At 37.4% G+C, this 23169-nt stretch overlaps 2 protein-coding genes across 4 annotated transcripts in view; one reads left to right on the top strand and one right to left on the bottom strand.

Annotated features, from left to right (window-relative positions):
• Positions 1-23169, bottom strand: part of Kcnip4 (potassium voltage-gated channel interacting protein 4) — a 1063700-nt gene that overhangs the window by 797194 nt on the left and 243337 nt on the right. The window lies entirely within an intron of this gene.
• Positions 887-1201, top strand: LOC125387399 (large ribosomal subunit protein eL42-like). Its single transcript, XM_048414980.3, has one exon. It carries the CDS (start codon positions 887-889, stop codon positions 1199-1201), a length of 315 nt encoding a protein of 104 aa, XP_048270937.2.

Genomic DNA, 23169 nt, shown 5'->3' with positions numbered 1-23169 from the left:
ATAAACTTCCTTTACTAAGAGGACTGGCCAGAATTACAAAGAGAAAACATCTCAGGAAATATGTGCCCTAACAGAAGTTGCAGTCAAATGCCAATGAAGACCAGAGACAAACAAGATTCATCAGCCAAAGAATGACCCTGGAAAGTAATCCATTTCTCATTTTAAAAATTTGAATATTTAGTTAATAGCGGTTCAGAGTTTGTTGACTGAAAAAATTCTTACACATTGTCTCCTTTTATAACTAGGTGAACAACTGACGACTGATGATCCTGAATAAGGACAAACTGCAAAATATGATGGATGTTCAATTCACTGCAGGGTTCTCGGAAATTGACAGTAGCCAAGTATAAGTCTGGGGTTTTTTGAAGGATAAAATCAAACAACAATAAAATATATAAAAGAGTCTGTCCTTAGTACTATTAGTATAGGGTACACATTAAGAAGCCTCTAAATATAAAGTAGCTGTGTTCATATCTCAGATCTAAAACTTCCTAAATATTTGATTTTGAGCAAGCTATTTGGTTGTATTCTGGCTAAGATCACTTGTCTAAAAGAAAGATAAAAATATAACAGGATACATAACTAAATCTAAATTTAATACAAGCAAATATGTGAGATGTACATTTATTTTGGAAATATACTTGATTTAATAAACATGAAATAAAACCTGTCATCTTTACTACTAATACTTATTCATATTCCTTTTAGTTTTATAAGAACAATAAAAAGTTTGTGTGTGTTAATCCTAACCTTGACATGCAAAATCTCTAAATATATACCATATAAGTAGCATAACTTATATGTCCATCCAATCTTAGCAGATAACTTTCTTAAGGTAAAAGAGTTATTCACTCTTTCTGTCTGTGCTGATATCGCACCTGGCAACATGGTGAACGTTCTTAAGACCCGCCAGACATTCTGCAAGAAATGTGGCAAGCACCAACCCCACAAAGCGACACAATACAAGAAGGGCAAATATTCTTTTTATGCCCAGGGAAAGCGGCATTATGACAGGAAACAGAGTGACTATGGTGGGCAGACTAAGCCTATTTTCCACAAAAAGGCAAAAACTACAAAGACGATTGTGCTAAAACTTGAACGTGTGGAGCCTAACTGCAGATCTAAGAGGATGCTGGCTATTAAGAGATGCAAGCATTTTGAACTGGGAGGTGATAAAAAGAGAAAGGGCCAAGTGATCTAGTTCTAAGCTGATCTTGTTATGAAGACAAAAAAATCATGAGCTTTCAAAAAAAAAAGAATTTTTCTTCTTGTTGATCTGTACTTATATGTCCATAGTAAGCATTTTATAAATATGAAATGGCTGACTCCTATCACATCAGCATGAACTATAAAGGATCCGTGCAATAGGCACCTTCAGTCACAGCAGAAGTGGTCTGCTGATTACACAATTTACATTCATGTTCCCTACCAGTGAACCTGGATTGAGGCGAGTGGGGAAATGTCCCAGGTTCATAGACTCAATACACGTTTTGGTAGAGCTCTGGTTAAAAGGAGTAGGGGCCTATCCTATCAGGATAGGCTACGGCTAGGTGCAGTTGGGTTCAGACATGTGAAAGGTTCTTTTATGGCTTTGAGACATAAACAAAAGAGGAAGATTTATGCTAGAGACTTCAGAGTGCAGAGGAATGGGGTGCGGGGCACTGGGAACTGGAGAACTGCAGAAGAAGGATGAGAAAGACTACACACATATATCCTGATATGTGCAGAAATGAAATTCTTCTCTGGTTAAGAAAATTGGTTAAATTCTTTAAACGTCTCCATGCACAAGGGTTAAGGAACACATCCAAGTATTTGGCACTGAAGACTGACAATCACCAGAGAGCTTGGGGAATGCAGTTAATCCATATTAATGCCGTCCTCTGCCATTTGATGATATCTAATTGGATATAGAGCCACTGTAAGAGTAACTTGAGTGAGGGCAAGAGGAAGCAAACGAGGATGATACTGCCTAAGGATGTACTTCACAGAACACCAAACAATGAGAAGCAGTCACTGCCAGGCTACAGACAGTGCTTTCAATTTAGTGTCTCATTTTGCATATGATGTACTGTATAATTCAGTTAGCCTGCTAGGGAAAATGAACCTCAAGCAGGAGCAAAGTAAATACCGCAAAGAACTCAGGGATGTCTGTCATAAAGGAGAGGAATTCCACAAACCCATCATGCATGGGACTTTTCAAACAAATAAACACACATTTTCCCACTCTTTCTCATGCATTAGGATATTGCATTGTATCTTGATATGCCTAAATTAACAGAAGAGACTGACAGAATGCCACTTAGTTGAGATCACTGGCAGAAGCTGGTGAGATGCCACAACAGCTGCAGGTACTTACTTTCCTCTAAGCCTGGTGACCTCCATTTGATTTTCTAGTGCAAGAAGAGAACTGATTGCCATGAGAGGACCTCTGCTGTCAATATACACATTCACTTAAACACACACACACACACACACACACACACACACCAAATAAATAAATATGATTATAAAAATTCAAAGCTATGATAACCTACCTTGAGTAGAGTACCTGGGTAGAAATTCTACTTGAACGGTTTACTTAGAGCATGATCGCATCTTTGGGCCTCAGTTCTCTAGTCTTTAAATGATTGCGGTGAAATTTTCTTCTTAGAAGTATAAAGATGAATTGGTTATTATGAAGAACATGGGATAAGGTCTATCCTAGTTACATATTTGTTAACTATTATTTTTGCTTCATCACACACATAAATACGCCCTCAATTTACAAGTACATAACAGTGGTTATATAAATCCACTAGCATAATCTTATGTATAGAAATTATTTCCATCAGAATCAGATAGCAAAAATCACAGTTTTTATACATATATATACATACATACATACATTTATATATAAATATATCCATATATGTGCGTACATACATACACACACACACACACATATATATATATAATGCTATTAGGGCATGTTATGGATCCTACAGTATCAGCAGCAGTTACCACCTACTGTGTACTAGTTTTCAGAGACTATGGTAGCATTACTTCACTTGCTTTATCACATGGAACTCTGTCAATGCTTCAGACATATACAGAGCACATTTTGAACATTGTAAATGATTAACCAATTGTCCATGTCAAAATTATGCAGGTAGAGAAAGTGGAGATAGAATAGAAATCTAACCTGTCAAGTCTACAGAGCCTGAACATTTGTGTTCACTGTCATTATTTTTGTGTTTATTTATGTACTAGTTAGTAAATTAGATGGCATGCCATTTCTGAAAACACTTTTAAATGACTTCATAAAATGGACAAATGTTTCTATTTACTATCAAAAATATTAATGACAGAAGTTGTATAAATACATCCTTGGCAATTATTATTACAATCTAAGGATTCAAAAGCAACAACAAAGTAATGCCACAATATATTTATAGCTTTAAAATATAAAATTAAGTATCTTCCTAAGAAAACATTATATAAAAGAATAATTTTTTTACTGATTCTGAAAGAGGGACACTCAGTGTAGTTGAAGAACACAAAATGAAACAACTTGTCTCTACAGGGCATACACTTCCTCAAACCAAACATTTTTATTAGCACCAATGTGCTAGTAATTATGTAAAACATCTGCTGAGCATGTGCATGCATGTGTGTGTGCGTTTATAGGTGTATATGCATTGTTGCATGTTTAATGTACCTGCACATCTTACTCACTACCCACTTTGTTTTATGAGACGAAGCTTTTCACTGGCCTGGATCTCATGAGCATCCTATCTTGATGATAGCTGGAATGCCATCAATACATATTTCTCTGCCTCCCCAGCCCTAAGATGATAAACATGTATTACCCTACCTAGCATTTTAACTGCTTTGAGGGTAGAACTCAGGTCGCTATACTTACATAGAATATGTTTGACTGAATTATTGTCTCAGGCCCCATTTATTATTTTAATTGTCAATATAATTGTCTTAGTCATGTGCTATCTGCAAAATCACTTAAGGACGTGCTATTTAAATTTCTTTCCACACTCTGATCATGATGTTAGGTGCCTGAGACAGAAACACATCAGCTCAGAGCAGGTATGTCTTCCATATAGTCAGAACTGAAGGGTGGATTCGCTTTCACTACCTTAGGTTAGGTTCTCTTTTTCACCATCACTCAAGTACCCATGGAAACATCTAACTTGAAACTGATAAATAGACATAGAAAAAAATAGAAGAAACTGAAATGATAGAGCTGCAGAAACAGGAAGGGCAAGTTGATTCTCATTTTCTCTGTATGTTGCACAGTTCACTGTGGATGCCACATCCCAGGATAACCTCACCCAGAACATTTATGCAGCATCAATTAAAAAGAAGCCCCAGGAGCCTAATGCACTCTCCTAGCCAGAAGGCCTCATGTAAATATGTGCTATGTAATAAATAACAAGATTAAACCTCCATGTGATCTCAATTTTACATAATAAAATTCCAAGTTAAAATGTAAATTTATTTTAAGCCCTGGAAGTGCTGACCATATGCTTCACTGACTGGGAAGATGGCTACTTAATAGATAATCTACAGTGCGAGCCAAAAAACTAGTCACAGATATCTGATCATCATGCTCCATCGAAACAAGAAATGAAGAGGGAGAGAACAGAGTTAGAAAGTGCGAATGCATTGTACCAACAAAGAGGGACCACCAAACACAGGTAATAGGACTGTTGCAGGAGGGCCCGTTTGTTCATCTTGGCCGCCTGGCTAAATTAGCACCGAAATAACCACACAGAAACTGTATTAATTAAATCACTGCTTGGCCCATTAGCTCTAACATCTTATTGGCTAACTCTTACATATTAATTTAACCCATCTCCACTAATCTGTGTATCACCACAAGGTCATGGCCTACCAGCCAAGTTCCAGCATGTCTATCTCTGGCTGCGGGTCCATGGTGTCTTCTCACTCTGCCCTTCTTTCTCCCAGTATACAGTTCTGTCTTCATTACCTACCTAAGTTCTGCCCTACCAACAGGCCCAAAGCAGTTTCTTTATTAATCAATGAAAGCATCACAGACAGAAGGACCTTCTACACCATAGGACTATCCTCCAACTCTAAGAAAAGCAACATAAAAGCAACAAGAATAACAATGTTGATACAGCTATGCTATGACCTTGTTCATAAATATATGTATGTGTTTGTATCATTTTTACTGATTCCTTGGGAATTTCACATCATTCATGCACCCCAATCCTGACCACATCCTGGTCCCTCCATATCCTTCCCTCACCCCTGCAGCATTCCCACTAAAAAACTGCTCAAAAACTCAATTGCAAACAAAATGAACAAACAAAAGCCACCACCTCTCTCTTCTGTCTTTCCAACACCTTTTCATTTACCCTAGTGCCACCAGGTACTGCTGTATGTCACATGGTATACCATTTTTTTCCTGTCAGTCCTACCCATATAATGTTCATCACAATGAGTTTTTGACATGGTTCAAGGCCTCTAGCACAACATCATCACTTGACCTTCACCAAAACAAGTTGCCACAGGAGGTCACAGGAACCATCAAAAGTCATGGTCAATACAGAGCAGACCCAATCCTCACTGGCTTTAGGATAGATGGCGCTGACCCTTTCTGGTCACTGCTGCAGCAAAACTGGCCCCATCTCCCAAGGAAGAGTATACCCATCCATGGAAGATATGGTCCCACCCCTCAACTTCGGTGGGGGAGATCAGGCCTTGACAGCATGATCCTAGAGAGCTGGCCCAGCCTTTTACCTGAGGGGAAAACAGTCCCAGAGGCCCAGACTTACCAGCTCAGCTAGCACCCAACCCCACATTCTTGAGTTGGCCCATCCTCTGAAACCATAAGCCTAAATAATTTATTTTTTTCCCAAAATTGTTTCTGTTGGGAACTTTGGGTACAGTGATAAGAAGTTGACATACAGTTTACATCACATGAAGGATGTGCCACTGTATCTTGGTGATATATTGTCCGTCATGTTAGATTCAGAGAAACACAGCAAGGTTTCAGTCTATGGTGTTACACCTGATATGTATTCTTCCATGCCACATGCCTTGACTGAGTGCAGCAAATAACTGGCAATTACACAGTAAGCTCATAGATAGTAGACTGAGAGGAAGAAACCTGAATTCATCATGCTGTTGTCTAAGACTCTCTCAACTGTCTGAAGATGGTCGATTGAAATCTTCTTAACTTTAGAACTTTGATGATTCTGTAAAAGTTCTATTACAAGAACTAGTGTGTGGTAGGCTCAGAAACTAGCTTCGAATGTATGCTAAGCATAAAAGTGAGCTGCTAAATAGTCTCATTACCAGTGTTCTACCAGTAAGCACAATTTAACTAATATAATCACAAAGTGGACCATTAATTGTTAGATTAGTGCTATGGATTTCTTCTAGAGATTTACTTGAGAAAAATATTAACTCTAGTTGCTTTGCAATCAAAAGGGTATTTGAATATAATTAAAATGATCTGGGAAATAGAGAGAGGCCTCTATTCTAAAACTTCATTCTAGTGAACAAGGTAAGCTAAGTAGTTAAAAATATTTTGGATGCCATATTTTCATGAATCCAAGTTTTAAAGCATGAATGAATTAGGTATTTTAGCCTATGCTACTATCGGACTGATTTTTAAAAATATTTAATATAATGCTAATGATGTTAAATAAAGTTTAATATTCTTCAGAATTAATAACCCACTGACATGGTATGATAGAAGCTAAATATACTACTATTTGTTACGTATAAAAATTTATACATATAAAAGTTTATCGTTGATTTCTTTAAATTTATTACTGGGTTTTTCAAAATGTTGTATATTTATGGTCTACAATATATTTTAAGTGGACAAATATATACATAGTGAGGTCAGTCAGGAAATTCACTTATTTCTCAAGTCTAATTAGCCTAAATTTAATCCTCCATAATACCATTGAAAAGCCCAGTGTGATGGTAGACATCTGTAATCAAATAACTCCTAGAATAGTAGAGGAGGTGAGTACAGAATAGCCAGCATGCCCTAGGGCCAGCTAAGCAGCAGTACATGACACATCAGAAACAAGATACCATGCCTCAGGGAAGTAGAGGGACAGAACCAGCTCCCGGAAGTTATCCTTCAAACTCAATGTGCATGACAGGACGAGCATGCACCTTCACATACACACAGACACACACCATGAATTTACTCTGTACACACACTAATAAAATAATTAAAGTTAGAGCGCATATATACACATTGTGAAAATATTATCAAAGCAAAAATTAGCATATCCCTTACTCTATATGGGTTTCTATTTCTCGATAAGAGAAACTCGTAATCATGTGGAATTAAACACTATGAGAACTGTAATTAACAACACAATATATACTAAAATATTGCAGAAAGTGGCTTTTAGGTTCTTTAATAATTTGGAGCTCTTACAAATTCCTTGGTAGCTAAAGAGACTTAAAACAAAGCTATGTTAAAAATGGTTCTATTGAATAAGAAATGTAATACTGCAAGGTAGAATAATGTCTATTTTCAGGAGTTGACAATGTCATCTGAAACCCAGGATGCAGTATTTCAGCAAATGATAATCAGAAATCTTTATCTATATATAATTAAAATTGGTCATTTGTTCATTCATTCATATATACATTAATTCAGTCAATCCACAATATTTATTGAGAGCACACAATACATCTGACAAAAAGAAATATATTGCAGGTCAGATTTCTGAGAGGGTGACAGACAAGCCTTTCAGATTGGTCTGAGCGAGATATGAAGAGTACATGAGGCTGGTTCTCAAAGACTGGTTATAGAGAAAATAAAATAACTGTGAAAGTCAAAATACATTCTGTTGTATTTTCTTTAAAGCTATAGAACATCTATATGTTCAGAAATTTAGTAGAGTCCTATATCACTACTGATATGAGGTAGATGTAATTACAAAATTGTCTTGTAAATTTAACACATGCACACACAGTTTCATAGAACACATGCACACACATACATACACACAGTTGTGAAAGTCAAAGATAATTTAAATATGTATTTAAAGCTTGAATATTGACTGGAATTTGATTGAAATCTCTCTCTCTCTCTCTCTCTCACACACACACACACACACAGAAAGAGAGAGAGAGAGAAAGAGAGAGAGAGAGAGAGAGAGAGGGAGAGGGAGAATAACACCACAGTGTTAAAATTTAAAATTAAAATAAAATACAGAGAGCAGTGGTTCACTGTGGCTATTGTCTCTGTTTAAACCTCAGATTCAAACATATGAGTCATTACTTGTTTGTTTTAGTTACTACATTTCAGGATAGAGATAACATAAATCATTTCAAAGTACGGTTCTGATTGAATATATCAGAATTAAAACATCTGGTATGAAGAAACAAATAAGGCCCCATGCTGGGTGCCAGACAAAGGAGAACACGAATAAATTAATCCCACACTAACTCAGAATTAAGTATAATATGGGGTTCTTTACTTAAGGAGGATTCACAGATCACAGTGCTCTGCACAAACGGGAAACAGGAACCGAATCCAGCATCCAGGCAAGAGAAGAGAGTGAGAGAGTGGGCACAGAAATATGTACCTTTTTGGCACCCAAGGTCATGCCCAACCTGATCCAGCCTATTAATGGAGTAGGAGGGCCTTTTGTCAATGTATTACTTTCATTGGTCAAATAAAGAAACCACCTTGGCCTTTTGATAGGACAGCAGCTTAGATAGGCAGAGTAGACCGAACAGAATGCTAGGAGAAAGAAAGCAGAGTCAGGCAGATGCCATGGCTCTCCTTTCCTAGATGGATGCCAGTTAGACTCATCCTGGTAAGCCACAGTCAAGAAGCAATACAGATTACTAGATATGGGTTAAAGCAAGATGTGAGAGTTAGCCAAAAAGAGGTTAGATATAATGGGCCAGGCGGTGTTTATATGAATACAGTTTCTGTGTAATTATTTTGGGTAAAGCCAGCCGGGAGCCAGGTGGCGGGAAGCAGCCCCGGCTCCTTTTGATACATATTAATCAAAAATATGATTCCCTATTTTCTCTTAGAAAATAGGGAAAGAGGTTCCCTATCATCTCTTAGCATGGCACTCAAAGTTATTCAATTTTATCTTCCATTTATTTTCTTAGTATTAAATTTTTCAAATCAAATAAATTCACTAAGTCACTCTTCTCTCATTTATATACATAAATATAATTATTATGTGTTATGTAGTTTTTAAAATTAAGGAAAGTTAAAACCATTATAATGTGGTTACTTGATAAATGACAATTTCAGCAGGGGAGAGACTGTGGGGGTAAAGCGTTTGCTCTGCAAATGCGACACTATGAGTCCAATCTCCATCCCCCACAGAAAAGCATGCTGTTGACCTATAATCCCAGGCTTTGGGATGAGGAGAGTAGAGAGGTTCAACGAGAAGCTGATACCAGGGGTTTGATAGCTGGCCAATCTAGATAAAATAGCAAGCTCCAAGTTCAGTAAAAGAACCTGTCTCAGAAAACAGAGTAGAGACCAATGGCAGAAGACGGTTTACATTAGCCACTAAACCCCAAACATGGGCAAGAACATGATCAGAAACATATGTATGCATTGTGCACACAATTGAGTACACCCACACACACACACACACACATCACAAATGTTAAAAATAATAGTAATAAAAACAGACAACAGTTGATCCTGATCACTGTTGCTATTGCTTTTGTTCAGACTTCAGGGTAGAAAGACTATATCATTACCATATAGAAAGAGGTTTCAAACCACAAGCATTATCTTCTTGGTCTTGCTCTTCCATGTGCTATCACTATTGTTGGGCTCTCATCCCTTTGTTTATCCAGCTGTAATAGGTCGATGTCTGACAAAAAGGCTAGACTTACGTTAAGTACTTGATGACAGAATTCTTGTTAAAAGAATTTGAACCCTTTCTGTTTACTTTATTTGCATGTCATACTCTAGCTATTGGCTAGTCACTAGTTTCTCAGAATATCTGTCTTTTCCTACACTAGTTTGTCTCAAAGTAGTCCCAGAATGTACTCCTTGATCAATACGCATCAGGAGCCAATTAAGTGGTTCTTTAATTAAAAGTAATTTTACATGTCCATCAAATTAGGTCCTCACTATCCTATATAGCTTCTTATTGCTTTACAGATATAATACTTTCACTTAAATAAAAAAGAAACAAACTTTATTTCTTTCTTCTTTTACTAGAAAAAACAGGATATGCCATTCTCCTCCCTTTCTGTCCAGTGACCTATCTCCATTCCTGGCACCTTAAAAATATTGCATTAGCTTTGGTTCATCGTTCTTATTGTTCTGTACATTGCATAATTTATAGCTCCTTACTTCTCATAGAAATTAATTTCTACATTTAGGAACATTCATATCAAGTGTGATATATGAAGTGTATTTTATTTTCCATTGATCTACCCACATATCTTTAAAATATCCTCTGAAGAGCAGGTATCTTGAGAAGCCACAGAGGGCAGCTAAGGAACTAGAGTGCGTGTTCCTCAGGGAATTGCACAGAGGACTGATGCATTCTCTTTCTGACATCTGTAGAAAGTTATCAACATAAGAATCAGCGAGGTAACCATATTTAGTAGGACACAAAGGCCAAAACTTGCTCCTGAATTTGGATTCTGCCTCCACTACTCTGACTTGTTTAGATTTTCTCTATGCTGAAGGCATAATGGGGTCTAGATTGAAAACATAATTTGATTTTCCAGTGGTGGCTGTGTTGATGAAACCATGACAATTATCATTATTGTTATTCTCAATTATATAGCATTCTCTATTTCACACATCTCCTTTGACTAAGAACCCCATCTTCTGAGAGTCTTGTTATTATATCCATCTAAATTGCACAGACATGATGTGGGAGTCCCCTCTCTGTGCTGTGATTACCATTAATGAATAAAGAAACCACTTTGGACCTATGGCAGGGTAGAACTTAGGTAGGCAGGGAAAGCTAGGCTGAATGCTGGGAGGAAGAAAGGCAGAGTCAGGGAGATGCCATGCAGTCGCTCCCAGAATAGACGTGCTGAAACTTTGCTGGTAGGTCACGACCTCGTGGTGATAAGCAGATTAATAGAAATGGGTTAAATTAATATGTAAGAGTTAGCCAATAAGAAGCTAAAGCTAATGGGCCAACAAGTGATTTTAATTAATACAGTTTCTGTGTGATTATTTTGGTTCTGGGTTACCAAGACCAACAGGTGACTTCTCCAACACAGACACGTGACTCACAGAACGATTTCAGGGTCACTCACACATCTACATCATGGAAGATTGCAGGAAAAGCTTTTCTCCTGGCACCTACCCTCACCCTTTTTCTATGCTCAGAACAGGGGATGGAACTGTTTATTTCTTGATTTCAGAAGTAACATCTATAAGAATTTGAAAGATAAATAATGAAATAAAAATATATTTGTACCAGTAGACATGCCAGGATGAGGGAGAAATGAAAGTCACTTGGACTCAACAAACAGAAAAAAGAGCTTTGGTCTGAAACAAGTCAGGGAAACTTCCCCACTCTGGGGAGAACTCTGAGATCAGAGGAGATTCAAGACAAGCCGAGTCCTCTGTAGGCATTTCAGAAACAGTCCTAGGCTCAGAGAAAGCCACGTTGGCTTGCTTGTCCCACTAGGACCAAAGGTGTATCCACCTGTGAACAACTCCTGTGTAGGACTGTAAACAACTTTGTCCTGAAGTTTGACTAGATAGGAGATTTGGGGAGATCTGGAATAGTTCTCCATCACAGACCTGTCAATCTTGGAGTGATACGGACATTTGCTTTATTTTTTTCTTAAAGTCTTTTCAAGTGATGAAAAAATATCTTCTCTTCATTTCTACAAATAATTTAAAGAATATGTTCAAAAGTCATTCAAAATCGCAGTATGCCATCTGAATACATGTTTCTCTTTTTCCAGCCCTCAATAGTGGGCTGTCCCCAACCATGCAGTCAGTGCAATAAAAAATTAGCAATCACTAGCCAGAAAGATGAGCTCCCTAACATCTGCCCATGAAATGATTTGCTATGGTGCACTGGAAATGTGTGTCCAATTATAAATTTAGCATTATATAATCCACCCCAGCGATGAGAATAGCATGCAGCAGTATTAATTAGGATCCTACTTCTTTCTGCTTAGGCCTCCTACGTAACTCTATCTTTGTGTAATTTTTGGATTGTGATCTAAAATAATTGTTTCTATATAAAAACAATTGTAACAGCTCTGAAGTTATATGTGCTAACTTTTGAAAACCACAGACCCCCCCCACATGTAGAATCAACAAGGGAACTAAAACATTAACCATGGGAAAAATTCAGGCTGGCATTGCATATACAAAGAAATTAATACATAGGAAAGGAGAAGGACAATATCAGAAAGATATTGACCAGCATCCTCCAGGATTATCTAATTTCTAATACAGATCTTAATCAGTAAATCAGTTTTGCTTTGCTAAATAAACTATATACCAAAAGATATAATTTATATTTATTTGAACACACTAAACAAATCAATGACTATTTTTAAAATGTTGACATAATGGCTACCTACCCAGAAAAGCGCTTGCAAGTGGATAAATTTGAGGTTTCCATGTGGGAGAAACTTAAACAAGGCCTTAGAATGAGAGGTGCTTTATAACATCAGGGGAGAGAAATCAATTCTCCTAGACAAGACCTGTAAACTCATTGTAAATTCGTTTCAAAACTGTTTCTGTAGTCCTTGTCAGTAGTGCTTCTGTCTCACATTCCCAATCCCTTCGAGGACAAAAGTTAGACAGGGATGATATTAAAATTCATTGCAAGGTGACTGCAACCTTCTTTAGCAAATTCCTCTCCCAGGGTGCACATGGTGATTCGTGAGGACAGGCTTCAACCTACAGAAAGTTAAGTCTGGGCACCATGGAGGAAGCAGAGATTTGTGTGTGGTGGTAGTAGGGAGCAGGGGGGATAGTGTAAGTATTTGGATACATGAGGTGGCAGTTGCTCCCTTGGATGTGCTGAGGCAAGCTGGGACCAAGCAAGGACTTTGCTACCTGCCTTCTGCACGTGTTCCACAGCAGAGCATTGGAGTTGAAGAAGCCATGGTGTTTTGCTAACTGACTATCACAGGCTGTGAACCTGTGTGCATAACCTGATTTGGGCTACAGGCCAATATCTTATGCTGAGTGTCACACACCTGTTAATTTCTAAAGAACCTTTGGAACACAATGAGTTCTCAGTCTTCTCTGCACATGCTCTAAAAACTCCTCTGGTTACCTCCATTTCGGAGAAGCCTGCTAGCACCTGTACCCACACCCCTGTGCTAGATAGTTGTGTTGCTTCTAAAGGCTCATCCGCATGACAATATTTTCTTGGCAAGAAATTAAAGGTATACAGTGATGTACAGCTTCTCCTAGATATCAGTGCTAATTAACTACAAAGCCAAGAACTTGGAGTTCATATTCCCTGGCTAGCCCTTCTGCCCTGCAGTAGAGGAACGACAGTAATCAGCTTAAACCACCTGCAATGGCCTTCAGGCGTTCTCTCTGTCAACAGAAAATAAAAATAAAAATAACCAAAAGCCACACTGTCTCTTGCATAGTCTAATTTTAACTGCAGACAAATGATAGTAAGAACTGAGAAAGTATTTATTTTGCTGAAATATTTAAGCCTGATACATAATTCCCGGTCTTTTACAGTGTGAAAGTTGGAAATGGCTCCTGACAGATCACAAAAGTTCAGACTGTGGATCCAGCTAGGGAGCTAGCATAGCAAAGCCATTAGAAGCAAAGACTCTGGGGTCACACAGCTCAGTCCATCTGCTGTCTTGGCTATTTACTATCTGAGTGGCTTCAGACAGGTTATGTAATCCTCAGAGCTACGGGGGCACTGCCTAGGAATACACTGGAGAGACGGAAAAATTACATTCTTAAAGCCATATTTCTTTACCTGACCAAGTCACCGAGAATATAAAAACCTTGTTTGAATTGTACAATGTAAAATATGCATTAAGTAACTTGATAGAATTGTTCCAATATTTTTAAGTTCACTTTTACATATGGAATTTCAAAACTATCACAATAATTTTATGACTTTATTTGGTTCTTTTATTTTTTTTAACATGTATTCAAATCCTGAAAGTTATGGACATGTCTTGGCTTCTAAGGGAGAGAGCGGCTCCTAATTTGAACTCACAGACATTTAACTTCCCTGTAGCATGAGTTGGCTATTAATGACTATCATATAGCATACACTGGTTAAGATGACATAAGATAATCAGATGGTCATACGTAGTGGCACCAAAATCAGTCACTGATGTTATGCTTCGGAAAGAAAAAGTGCCCTTCTGTTTATTATTATTTCTTTGATTAGTTGATATACCGATAATGTTCATAGAATGAGTGGAAAGTAAACGCTCTTCCTGCCCATGGCCTCTCTAGTAAGGAGGAGTGAAATTTGTACTCATTCACCTTTGTTTGTCTTATATGGATAGTGAGGAGAGAACACAAACCAAGTAGATGCACATGGACGCACTTTGTGCACAGGAATACCCCTGTAGAGAGTGGTACACGGTGTGACTATAAACGTAGACAGTAGTCAGGAAAAGCTGAAAGACAGTCACTTCTGCCCATCATCCCTGCTCCTGCTTTGTGAAACCTGTGCACATTCCTTGTCAAAGCTTAGTGACATGAATGCCAATAATAAATAAATAAAAGCTGTGTCTATAAGAACGAGGCACATAGAGAAATGCAAAGCAAGCTTTCCACATGACTAGAGGGCAGCTGACCAGAAGGCGCTCCAGATAAAGGCATCCTTTTGTGGGGAGGCGGGGCTGCTGTTGAGTGCGGTATGGAATAAACAGGAATATCCTTCCCGAAATGCATCAGCTGGTTAGCACACTTTGAGCAGGATCACAACACTCTTCCAGAAACAGAAACCCATTCTTTTCCAGGTTTTCACTTTCCTCCTGCAGGGTCTTCTGCCGCCAAGTCCGTGGGGCCAGGGAAAGCTTCAACGTTCTGCTGGCAAACACACAATGTTCCTTTTTGGCCTTTTGTTACTTTTCACTTACAGGGATATAGATGGGGGAAACTAATTTTAATATCGGACAGAGTAAAATACAATGAGAAGGGATAGATTTCTCTGTCAAAACAAACATCCAGCAAGGCCTGTCTCTTTTTCTTGGCCACCACTTTGTCGTCAGCATTTTCGTGAGTGCGTTTACTGATATCGCTCCTGCCTACAGAAACTTATTTTCATTGCAAACATTTTCTTGATGCTAAGGCAGATATTACCTGAAAAGGTATGAATAAAAGTAAAAACAGAATCTCTCCACGTTGCTGCCTTTTGAAACCCAAGAACATAATTGGCTGATGAGCTCACACGGTCTGTCACTGATCCAGAACAGCAGATGGTGATAAGGCACGTGCACTTTGTCTATAACCTTTGTTTCCTCTAAACCATCAAACGAGCTGAGCCTTTACCTCATTAGAGCCTTCCCAAATGCAGCTCATCTTATCATTTCTCCGCATTACTGCTGCCATTATCTATAGAACAAACCCATCCCATTCTCCCAGAAGCTTGTAAGAAAAAAATAAAGTAAAATAAAAAGACCCACTTTGCCATACATCAAGTTTACTTCTGCTGAAGTTAAAGCCCAAGTATTTGTATTTTCTCTGGCCCTTCTATTTGCTTAATATATAAAGCAGGAAAATTATTGTTCTCTGCAAAACTCTGTGCAGGCCCCTTGTGAGTTAAGCATAAAGTTCAAAGGAGATGGGATCTTCCAAAGTCTCTGAGTTTACTGCATTAAATTAACAACACTAATCTCTGTGTTTCACATGCTACTTACAAAGAACAGTTTTACAGACATTAAATGAAAATGCCAAACCTGTCTTGTAGATAAAACACAATAATAGAATCTCCTGTAGACATTCCTATGGGTCTTTTTAAAGGATATACTTCAGCTAGTGAATAAATAGGACAGGAGATAGCCACCTTGAAAGAGTGTTTTTCCTCCTTAACCTTTATCAAGTCTTGACCTTTCTAAACCCCATTAAGCTAAAGAAAATAAATAGCAAAGAAGAATTTGGAGCAAGACAAGAAGAGGAAAAAAAGAAGTAAAGGAAAAAATATTTTAAAAAAACAACTATAAATCACTGGCGTCATCAGTCATCTCTGGAATTCTAGGATGTAAACAAGTCAGCAAATCCAAGTATGTGTTCCATTAAAGACCTGTCTCAAGCGGGCAGATGAGGATGACAAAGAAAGAAAGTCAAAGTCAACTTCTGCCTCCAGCTACAATGTGCGTAAGATAAAAAGATGGAGGAACATAAGAGGGGAAAGTCACAGAAAGACATCACCAATCTGTAGACTTTAACAAAATTCCTGCTCTCATCACCCCATCTTACCAATGTCCCTTTCCACTCATCTATGGAGATTCTGTGCCTTCCTTTTAGCATCAGCAGCTCTTTATGATTGCATGCTTTCATTAATTGCCCAAACATCTACTGGAAACCCTCCATGTATTTATCTAGGGATGAGTATTGCACATAAATGATGTATTCGTGGATCTTGTGGAGGCAGTATCACTGAAAGTAGGCCATATTGAAGTCCACGGATGTGAGAGAAAATGCTGAGACAGAGTTAGGAATAAAAAGCCACAAATACGCTATGGTAGAAATTTTTCCCATATTCTGTGTGGCTCCATTAAAAAAAATAATAGCCAGACATATTTTTAAGTAAAACTTCAAATCTATAATGAGTTTCTATTTACCCAATAAAGTTTTTTGTACACTAAAAGCAAAAAGAAAATCTCCATTTCTTTATTTTATAAATTAGTAGTCTTCCCTATAGATAGTGAAACAAGGAAACCGAGGCACAAGGAAATCTACATCATGTGGACTGTATGTCATATGACATTTAATTTACTATGATGCTATAATCTCATTATCCTTTTTACTGTTGGAGGAAGCATTTATAAACACAAATTGTTAAGTTGAAATTGTTTAAGGTGAATTCTCTCATCCCTTTCCTATTTAATGTCATTAAAAATACCTATGTTTGGAAATGAGATTTCTAAAGCAAACAATAAGATATTAGTCATCAAAAAATTATGCATGTGCTTAGCTGTTTCTGGAAAATATCACTTCAAATATTCTCTAAATGTAAATCTTTTAATTTTCCATAAAAATATGTGTCTTTGCTAAAATCTTGGATCATTCTTATATAAAATATCAAGAACTCACAAAAGTCCCCTTTTCAATCATTGAAAAACAGTATCTACATCTAAGATTTGCTCCAAAATATAACAAGAAACATATGTTTCATCAGTCTTATTTTCTAAAACTTGAAATACAATATTAATATCCTACTTGGAGAGCATAGTAATCAATCATCATCACAACGAGGCCCTGTGTGATAAATAACAAGTGGGAAGAAGCTGAGACTGTGAGATATCACCTTAAACACTCTCAGCTAAACAACTGATGTTCTGTCTTCTAATGGTTTGTACCTCTGTTTTTCGCTCAATTAGAACAACACACCCGCCCATACCAGCCCAGCATCCCTTCTTTTTCCTCTGCCTCTATGGGTCATATTCAGAGGTGACTGAGCATCCCTATTGTTCAGACTTTCATTTCATTCTTCTCACAAGTCTCATAAAACTGATTTAGAGACCTAAAGATGTGTCACTAAAATGTTGAATTGTGAAGACTCAGAACTTCCTGAATTCTATAAGTCTAGTAAAGAATGTCTGTCTAGGAGATTGAACTAATAGTCTTCAAATATAGCCACCATCCCCTCATTTAGGAGACACATATAGATATCTGAACTATTTTGCATTGCATGACAGCTATTTATGCCAAGTTTTAAGACTCAGTAGACTGTTCTTAGAAGACAAGTCCTTCTGCATGAATGCCTGATGTAATTCACATTGCAAAGTGATTTGGCTCTGTCATGGAATTTTAATGGAGGCCTGTCCAATTTGGAGGAAATTTCTACTCACTGGCAGGTTCAGAGCCATTTTCTACATGGACCTCCTCAAAGTATTATCTCTGCTTCACAGATTTTCACCACATTCTGACTGCAAGCAGATTCCAGCTTTTCTCTTGGCTATACACTTCACTGTTCTTCATTAGCTGTTAACATAACTACACGGTTGATGGCGTCTCTTCTAGAATATGTTACATAAAAGCAGGGTTTTTAAGGATTTTTTTGAAATGTACCCTAGGGTCTCCATTCCTGAGCTCCACTGCACACACTGGGAAAAAAAACTAATATGGAAACACCTACGGGGGAAGCATAATTATTTAAATGACTAAAGATTCATGGGGCAATATGAGATACCCTCAAAACTGAATAATATTCCTGGAATGCTCTCTTAAAGGCTGGTAACTTGTAAACATACTCCCCTGAAACTCGTCCTTCCTGCTCTTCCTGGGTGTGTTTGATTCTCAGCAAGGAATCTGACAGCTTGGGCACTCTCTTAAAACATGATTGTTGACCAGTGAGTTAGTCTGTCTTTTTTTTTCCCGAGACAGAGTTTCTCTGTAGCTTTGGAGCCTGTCCTGGAACTAGCTCTTGTAGCCCAGGCCAGTCTCGAGCTCACAGAGATCCGCCTGCCTCTGCCTCCCAAGTGCTGGGATTAAAGACATGTGCCACCACCACCCGGCGTTAGCTCTGTCTTTGAAAAGTGTTTGCTGCCACACCTGACTCTGCGCTTGGTCCCCATAACTAATATTGTGAATGGATAGAACCAACGTATACAGGTTGTACTCTGATCTCCACACATAAACACAAGTGTGTGTATTCATCAATACAGAGCCAACAAGCAAATAAATAACTACATAAATATATAAGTCTATAAATAAGTATATGGATAGATAGCTAGGTAGATGTATTACAGAGGAATCTGGAGACGGAAGAGATGACTTGGTGGTTATAAGTGCACTGACTGCTCAGGCATAGAGAAGACTGTTTTGGTTTCCAGCATCTGCCTGGCAGCTCACAACTGGTTTTATTTTCAATTCCAAGAGATTGGACACCTCTTCTGGCCTCTATGGAAGCAGACAAACACATTGTGCACCTAAATACAGGCAACCCAAATGCTCATACATATAAATAAGAATAAGCAAGTTTTACAGACAAGATCTGATGATGCTTTTTTTTAACATACAAACCAAGTATCACAGACTGAGATGATCTCCTAGAAGATATCAGCTTCACATTATACTCACGTGTGATTTTGGAATAATCTATTTTTTACAACTCTTGTTTTCTTCTCTGTGATGTGATAAAACATCATTTCTAGAAAGTTTGAGGACTTTAAATTGAGCTAATAAACTTCGCTCATAAAAGCTAGAAGCATGATCCAGTCTATATTAAATGTATTTTATTTTCCTTAAGCAACCATAACATTCTGGTGGATATGTTTGCCTTTAGTCTGACTCTGTGAAGCTCAGACACCATGAAAGTATCCTAAGATTTCTTATGTGAGCTAGAGATGGGCATATAAAAAATGTAACCACCCATGTCCTTGTTACCTATTGCTATGCAAAAAAAATGCCCTCATACTTAGAGGAATACAACAATAAGCATGTATCTCACAGTCCCAGAACAATAAAAGGCTCAGCCGGGACATTCTCATCCTAGGGTCAGTGAGGATGTCACAGCCAGACATTCACAGTGTGATGCAGAACTGCAGTCATCAGAATGCCTGACAAGTCTACAGACTGTTTCTCAGATGGCTCATAAGCAGACTGTGCTTTGGGGAGCTTATGTTCCATTTATATGGCTTTTTCAGACTGAGATCTAGTGACAAAGCTGCCAGCTTTCTCAGACTGACTGATTCAATAGAGAAAAGGAGATTAGGATGAAAGTCGTGGTGTCTTTTACAACCAAACTTTGGGAGTGATATTACCTTAGGCCTGCCACAGTCTGGTAGTCATACAAAAGCAATGTAGGAGGGATCTCAGTATGTTGTGAACATAGGAGCCAAGGGATATTTCAGGAACAAGCATTCACACAGAAGCCCACAATTCACAGAGATCTTTCACAAATAAGCTAAATATCTAAAGAGGAATTTAGAAATATCTAAATTACCTGTCCACAAGCAGTTTTTATGAGAAGGAACTCAAAGGGGAAAAGGTATATGCTGTTTTATCTCACCTTCTTGATTCTCTTAGTAGTTCAATAAATACATCTTTTTTATTTTGATACTAAAGAGAACCAAACCAAAAGGCTATTTTACATTAGCAAAGCATGTTACTAATTTTCATAATATAATTACAAACAAAAATATTAGATAATTATTATTTAAGAACATTAAATAACTTATATCGGTAAGAACAAAAAATTAAACTTAAAATAAAAGACTTGGTGCTAGGGAGATGGCTTAATGGGTAAGGTCACTTATAGTTCTTACGGAGGATCAGAATCCAGTTCCCAGTATCCACATGATGACTCACAACCATCCACAACATAATTGAGATATAAGTTATCTAATACCCTTTCCTAACCCCATGGACAGTCGCCACTCACGCCAGGCATATATATATATACACACACACACACAGACAAACTCTCACAAAAAAATAGAAGACTTAAAAAGGGACATCCATTTATTGTCGCATGACTAGGCTAAAACATTCCAAATAATAGTTTCTGAAAAATTAACTTAGGGTTTTTTAAAAGTAAATATGGAAAAGGAATAAGAAGATTGCTGCATTATTTGTTGTCTATAAAAATGCTGTTCTTACTTTGAAGCAACTCCATTGATACTCTGTACACAGGAAGAAGAACTCAGAGTTCTGGATGATAAATTACACTCCAGTATTAGTTCAAGTAATTTCTAGGAGGGTTTATGGTTTGTTTTTTTGGGTTTTGTTTGTTTGTTTTGGTATGGTTTCCTAACATTGAGCTTCAGCATAAGTACAAGACAGTGTATGGCCCTGTTCAACTGAGCTGTAGGAAGGGTTATTGAAGCAGAGAAGTTTGCTTACAAATGAATTAGAAAACCACATATAAGTTTTTCTGCATTTCTGCAAATGGCTTCAATCTCCCAGTTCATGTTAAGACTGACAAAAAAAAAAGAAAGAAAAAGAAAACAAACAAACAAGAAGCAGCCTCTGCTCTCCATCTTCATTGAGGGCATTTGGAGTGGAAATGAAGGAAAGACACTGTCTCATCAGCATGCCCAGTCTTTAAAGACTTACTCAATAAAAATTCTAGCAGTAAAGCAGATGCAGGACGCAGAGTGCTAGTGACTTTCCAACAGCCCTATGGAAATATCTAGAATTCTCTGAATTATTTGGTGAGCTCACGGCTAGTCAAAGTACCTTAGAAGAAATAACTTCAAATGCAGTTTTTATAGTGAGGGTGTGTATGTGAGCAGTGTATAATTTATACCGTGTTTATAGAACCTTCTCCGCATTGAACTCAACTTGATCTCTATGCTTTGGAACAAAGTTATCCTTAGGGAGGTCATAGTGTGCAGTGACCTGGGTCTGTTTAACCAATAGAGAACATTAAGAGGAAGGATGCTCTTCATGTCTGCAATATGTGTTCTCGTGTCCTCAAGTTTTCTGAGTAGTCTTGTATAGAATATTTAGTCATTTTCTCCTTTTTTTTTTTTTTTTGTTCTGTGAGATCTAGGATTTGGCTTGAATTCTTTCAATAGACAGAATTCCTACTCTAAGACTTGTCCACCAACACAGTTCTCCTGTCATTCCACACCCAGAAGCCTGCAGTGCTTGGAGAAACCACACCCAAACTTCAGTCGTTACTGTCCCATTCACAAGTCTGCTACTATTTACTCAGCCTTCTCTTTGGAGTTTTGACAGGTGTTAGAAACCACTGAATTGATACATTTTGAAATATCAGTTTTAGATGTACAATTTTCTTTTAAATAAAATACTAAGTTGTACTAAAATCAAATATAATTTCCCAAAACTACAAGAATCGTATTAAAAATAACTTTGCAAAACAGCATCTCAGTATCTTCCAAGACATTAGATTTTTCCATTCTCTGGCTGTAAACTGATGCTTTGGTTTGTTCTCCTGATAAAACATAGCAAAGCATGGGTTTTTGAGGGGTGGAGAGGGTATAGTTAAAGTGGCCAATGACACTATCAAAGGGTTGAATGAAATCACAAAGAGGGATTTCTTGTGTGATCCACCTACATTTTAACACCAAGTATGAGTGGACCGTATAGTTAGCTCACTTCTACCAAAGTACGTACTATAAGCTTATAGAATCAGGGTTACAGATCTTGAAGAAACTAATGAGTTATTTCCCTGAGAACTGTCCTAAAATATAAAGTGATTCTACAAAAATATACTGCAGCAACCATACCTATCATCATGACATTTAATACACTTGACCTTCTTGGTCTCAGATTGCACTGGAAGGTAATGGGGTAGAAGAGCGCATCACAGATTTCAAATAATCTAGATTTATTTCTAGACTCTCTTAATGAGCTTAGGTTTTTGCCAGTATTTCACAAAGTTCTACATTTTGTTTCCAAAGTAAAAAATTTTGAAAGATAAGAGAAATTTCTCTCAACAAAGAAAATTAAGAAAAACGTTAAACGAATTTTATAATCTTTTAAATTTTATCACCCCAATCCAAATATTAGAATAAGATTTCTTCCCTCCAACCAAACTCTCACCATATCTAGAGATAGCCCTCCCTGCAGAACTCCTAGGACACAGTTGACTCTCCATTCTTAGTAAAGAATGATTTCTTTTAGATGAACAAAAGGTCTTTTCCTATCTCAGCAGAAATGCTTCCCAGCTCTTCTAATTAACCCAAATTCAGAATAACTATGTCTGAAATATTCTGTTACCCTAAATATAGTCATTAAAGAAACTCTTTCTTTTATTTGCAAATAAACTAACTATCTATTTATTTGAAGTCTATTTTATGCTATGATACTGCTCTTCAGGCCAAGTTCCGAAGAACCCCAATTACTTTGCCTGTTTTTGGAATGTCTTCTGTTTGGGCCTCTGTGATCATAGCTTGTGTGTAGCACAATGGGACAATATGAGCTTGGAAAGTAAATGATTAATAAAATTTGTATGACAGTGGATCAAATTTGTGATGGATGAACTATCTCAAAATATGTAGCGAAAGATAATAAATGAAGTGAATATTATACTCCTACCTTAGAAACTAAGGATTTCTTTC

The sequence above is a fragment of the Myodes glareolus genome, chromosome 8 (assembly GCF_982192425.1).
Source record: "Myodes glareolus chromosome 8, mMyoGla1.1, whole genome shotgun sequence".
Classification (NCBI taxonomy): Eukaryota; Metazoa; Chordata; class Mammalia; order Rodentia; family Cricetidae; genus Myodes; species Myodes glareolus.
The sequence above is the reverse complement of the archived record's forward strand: the minus strand, read 5'-3'. Positions and strand labels throughout refer to the sequence as shown.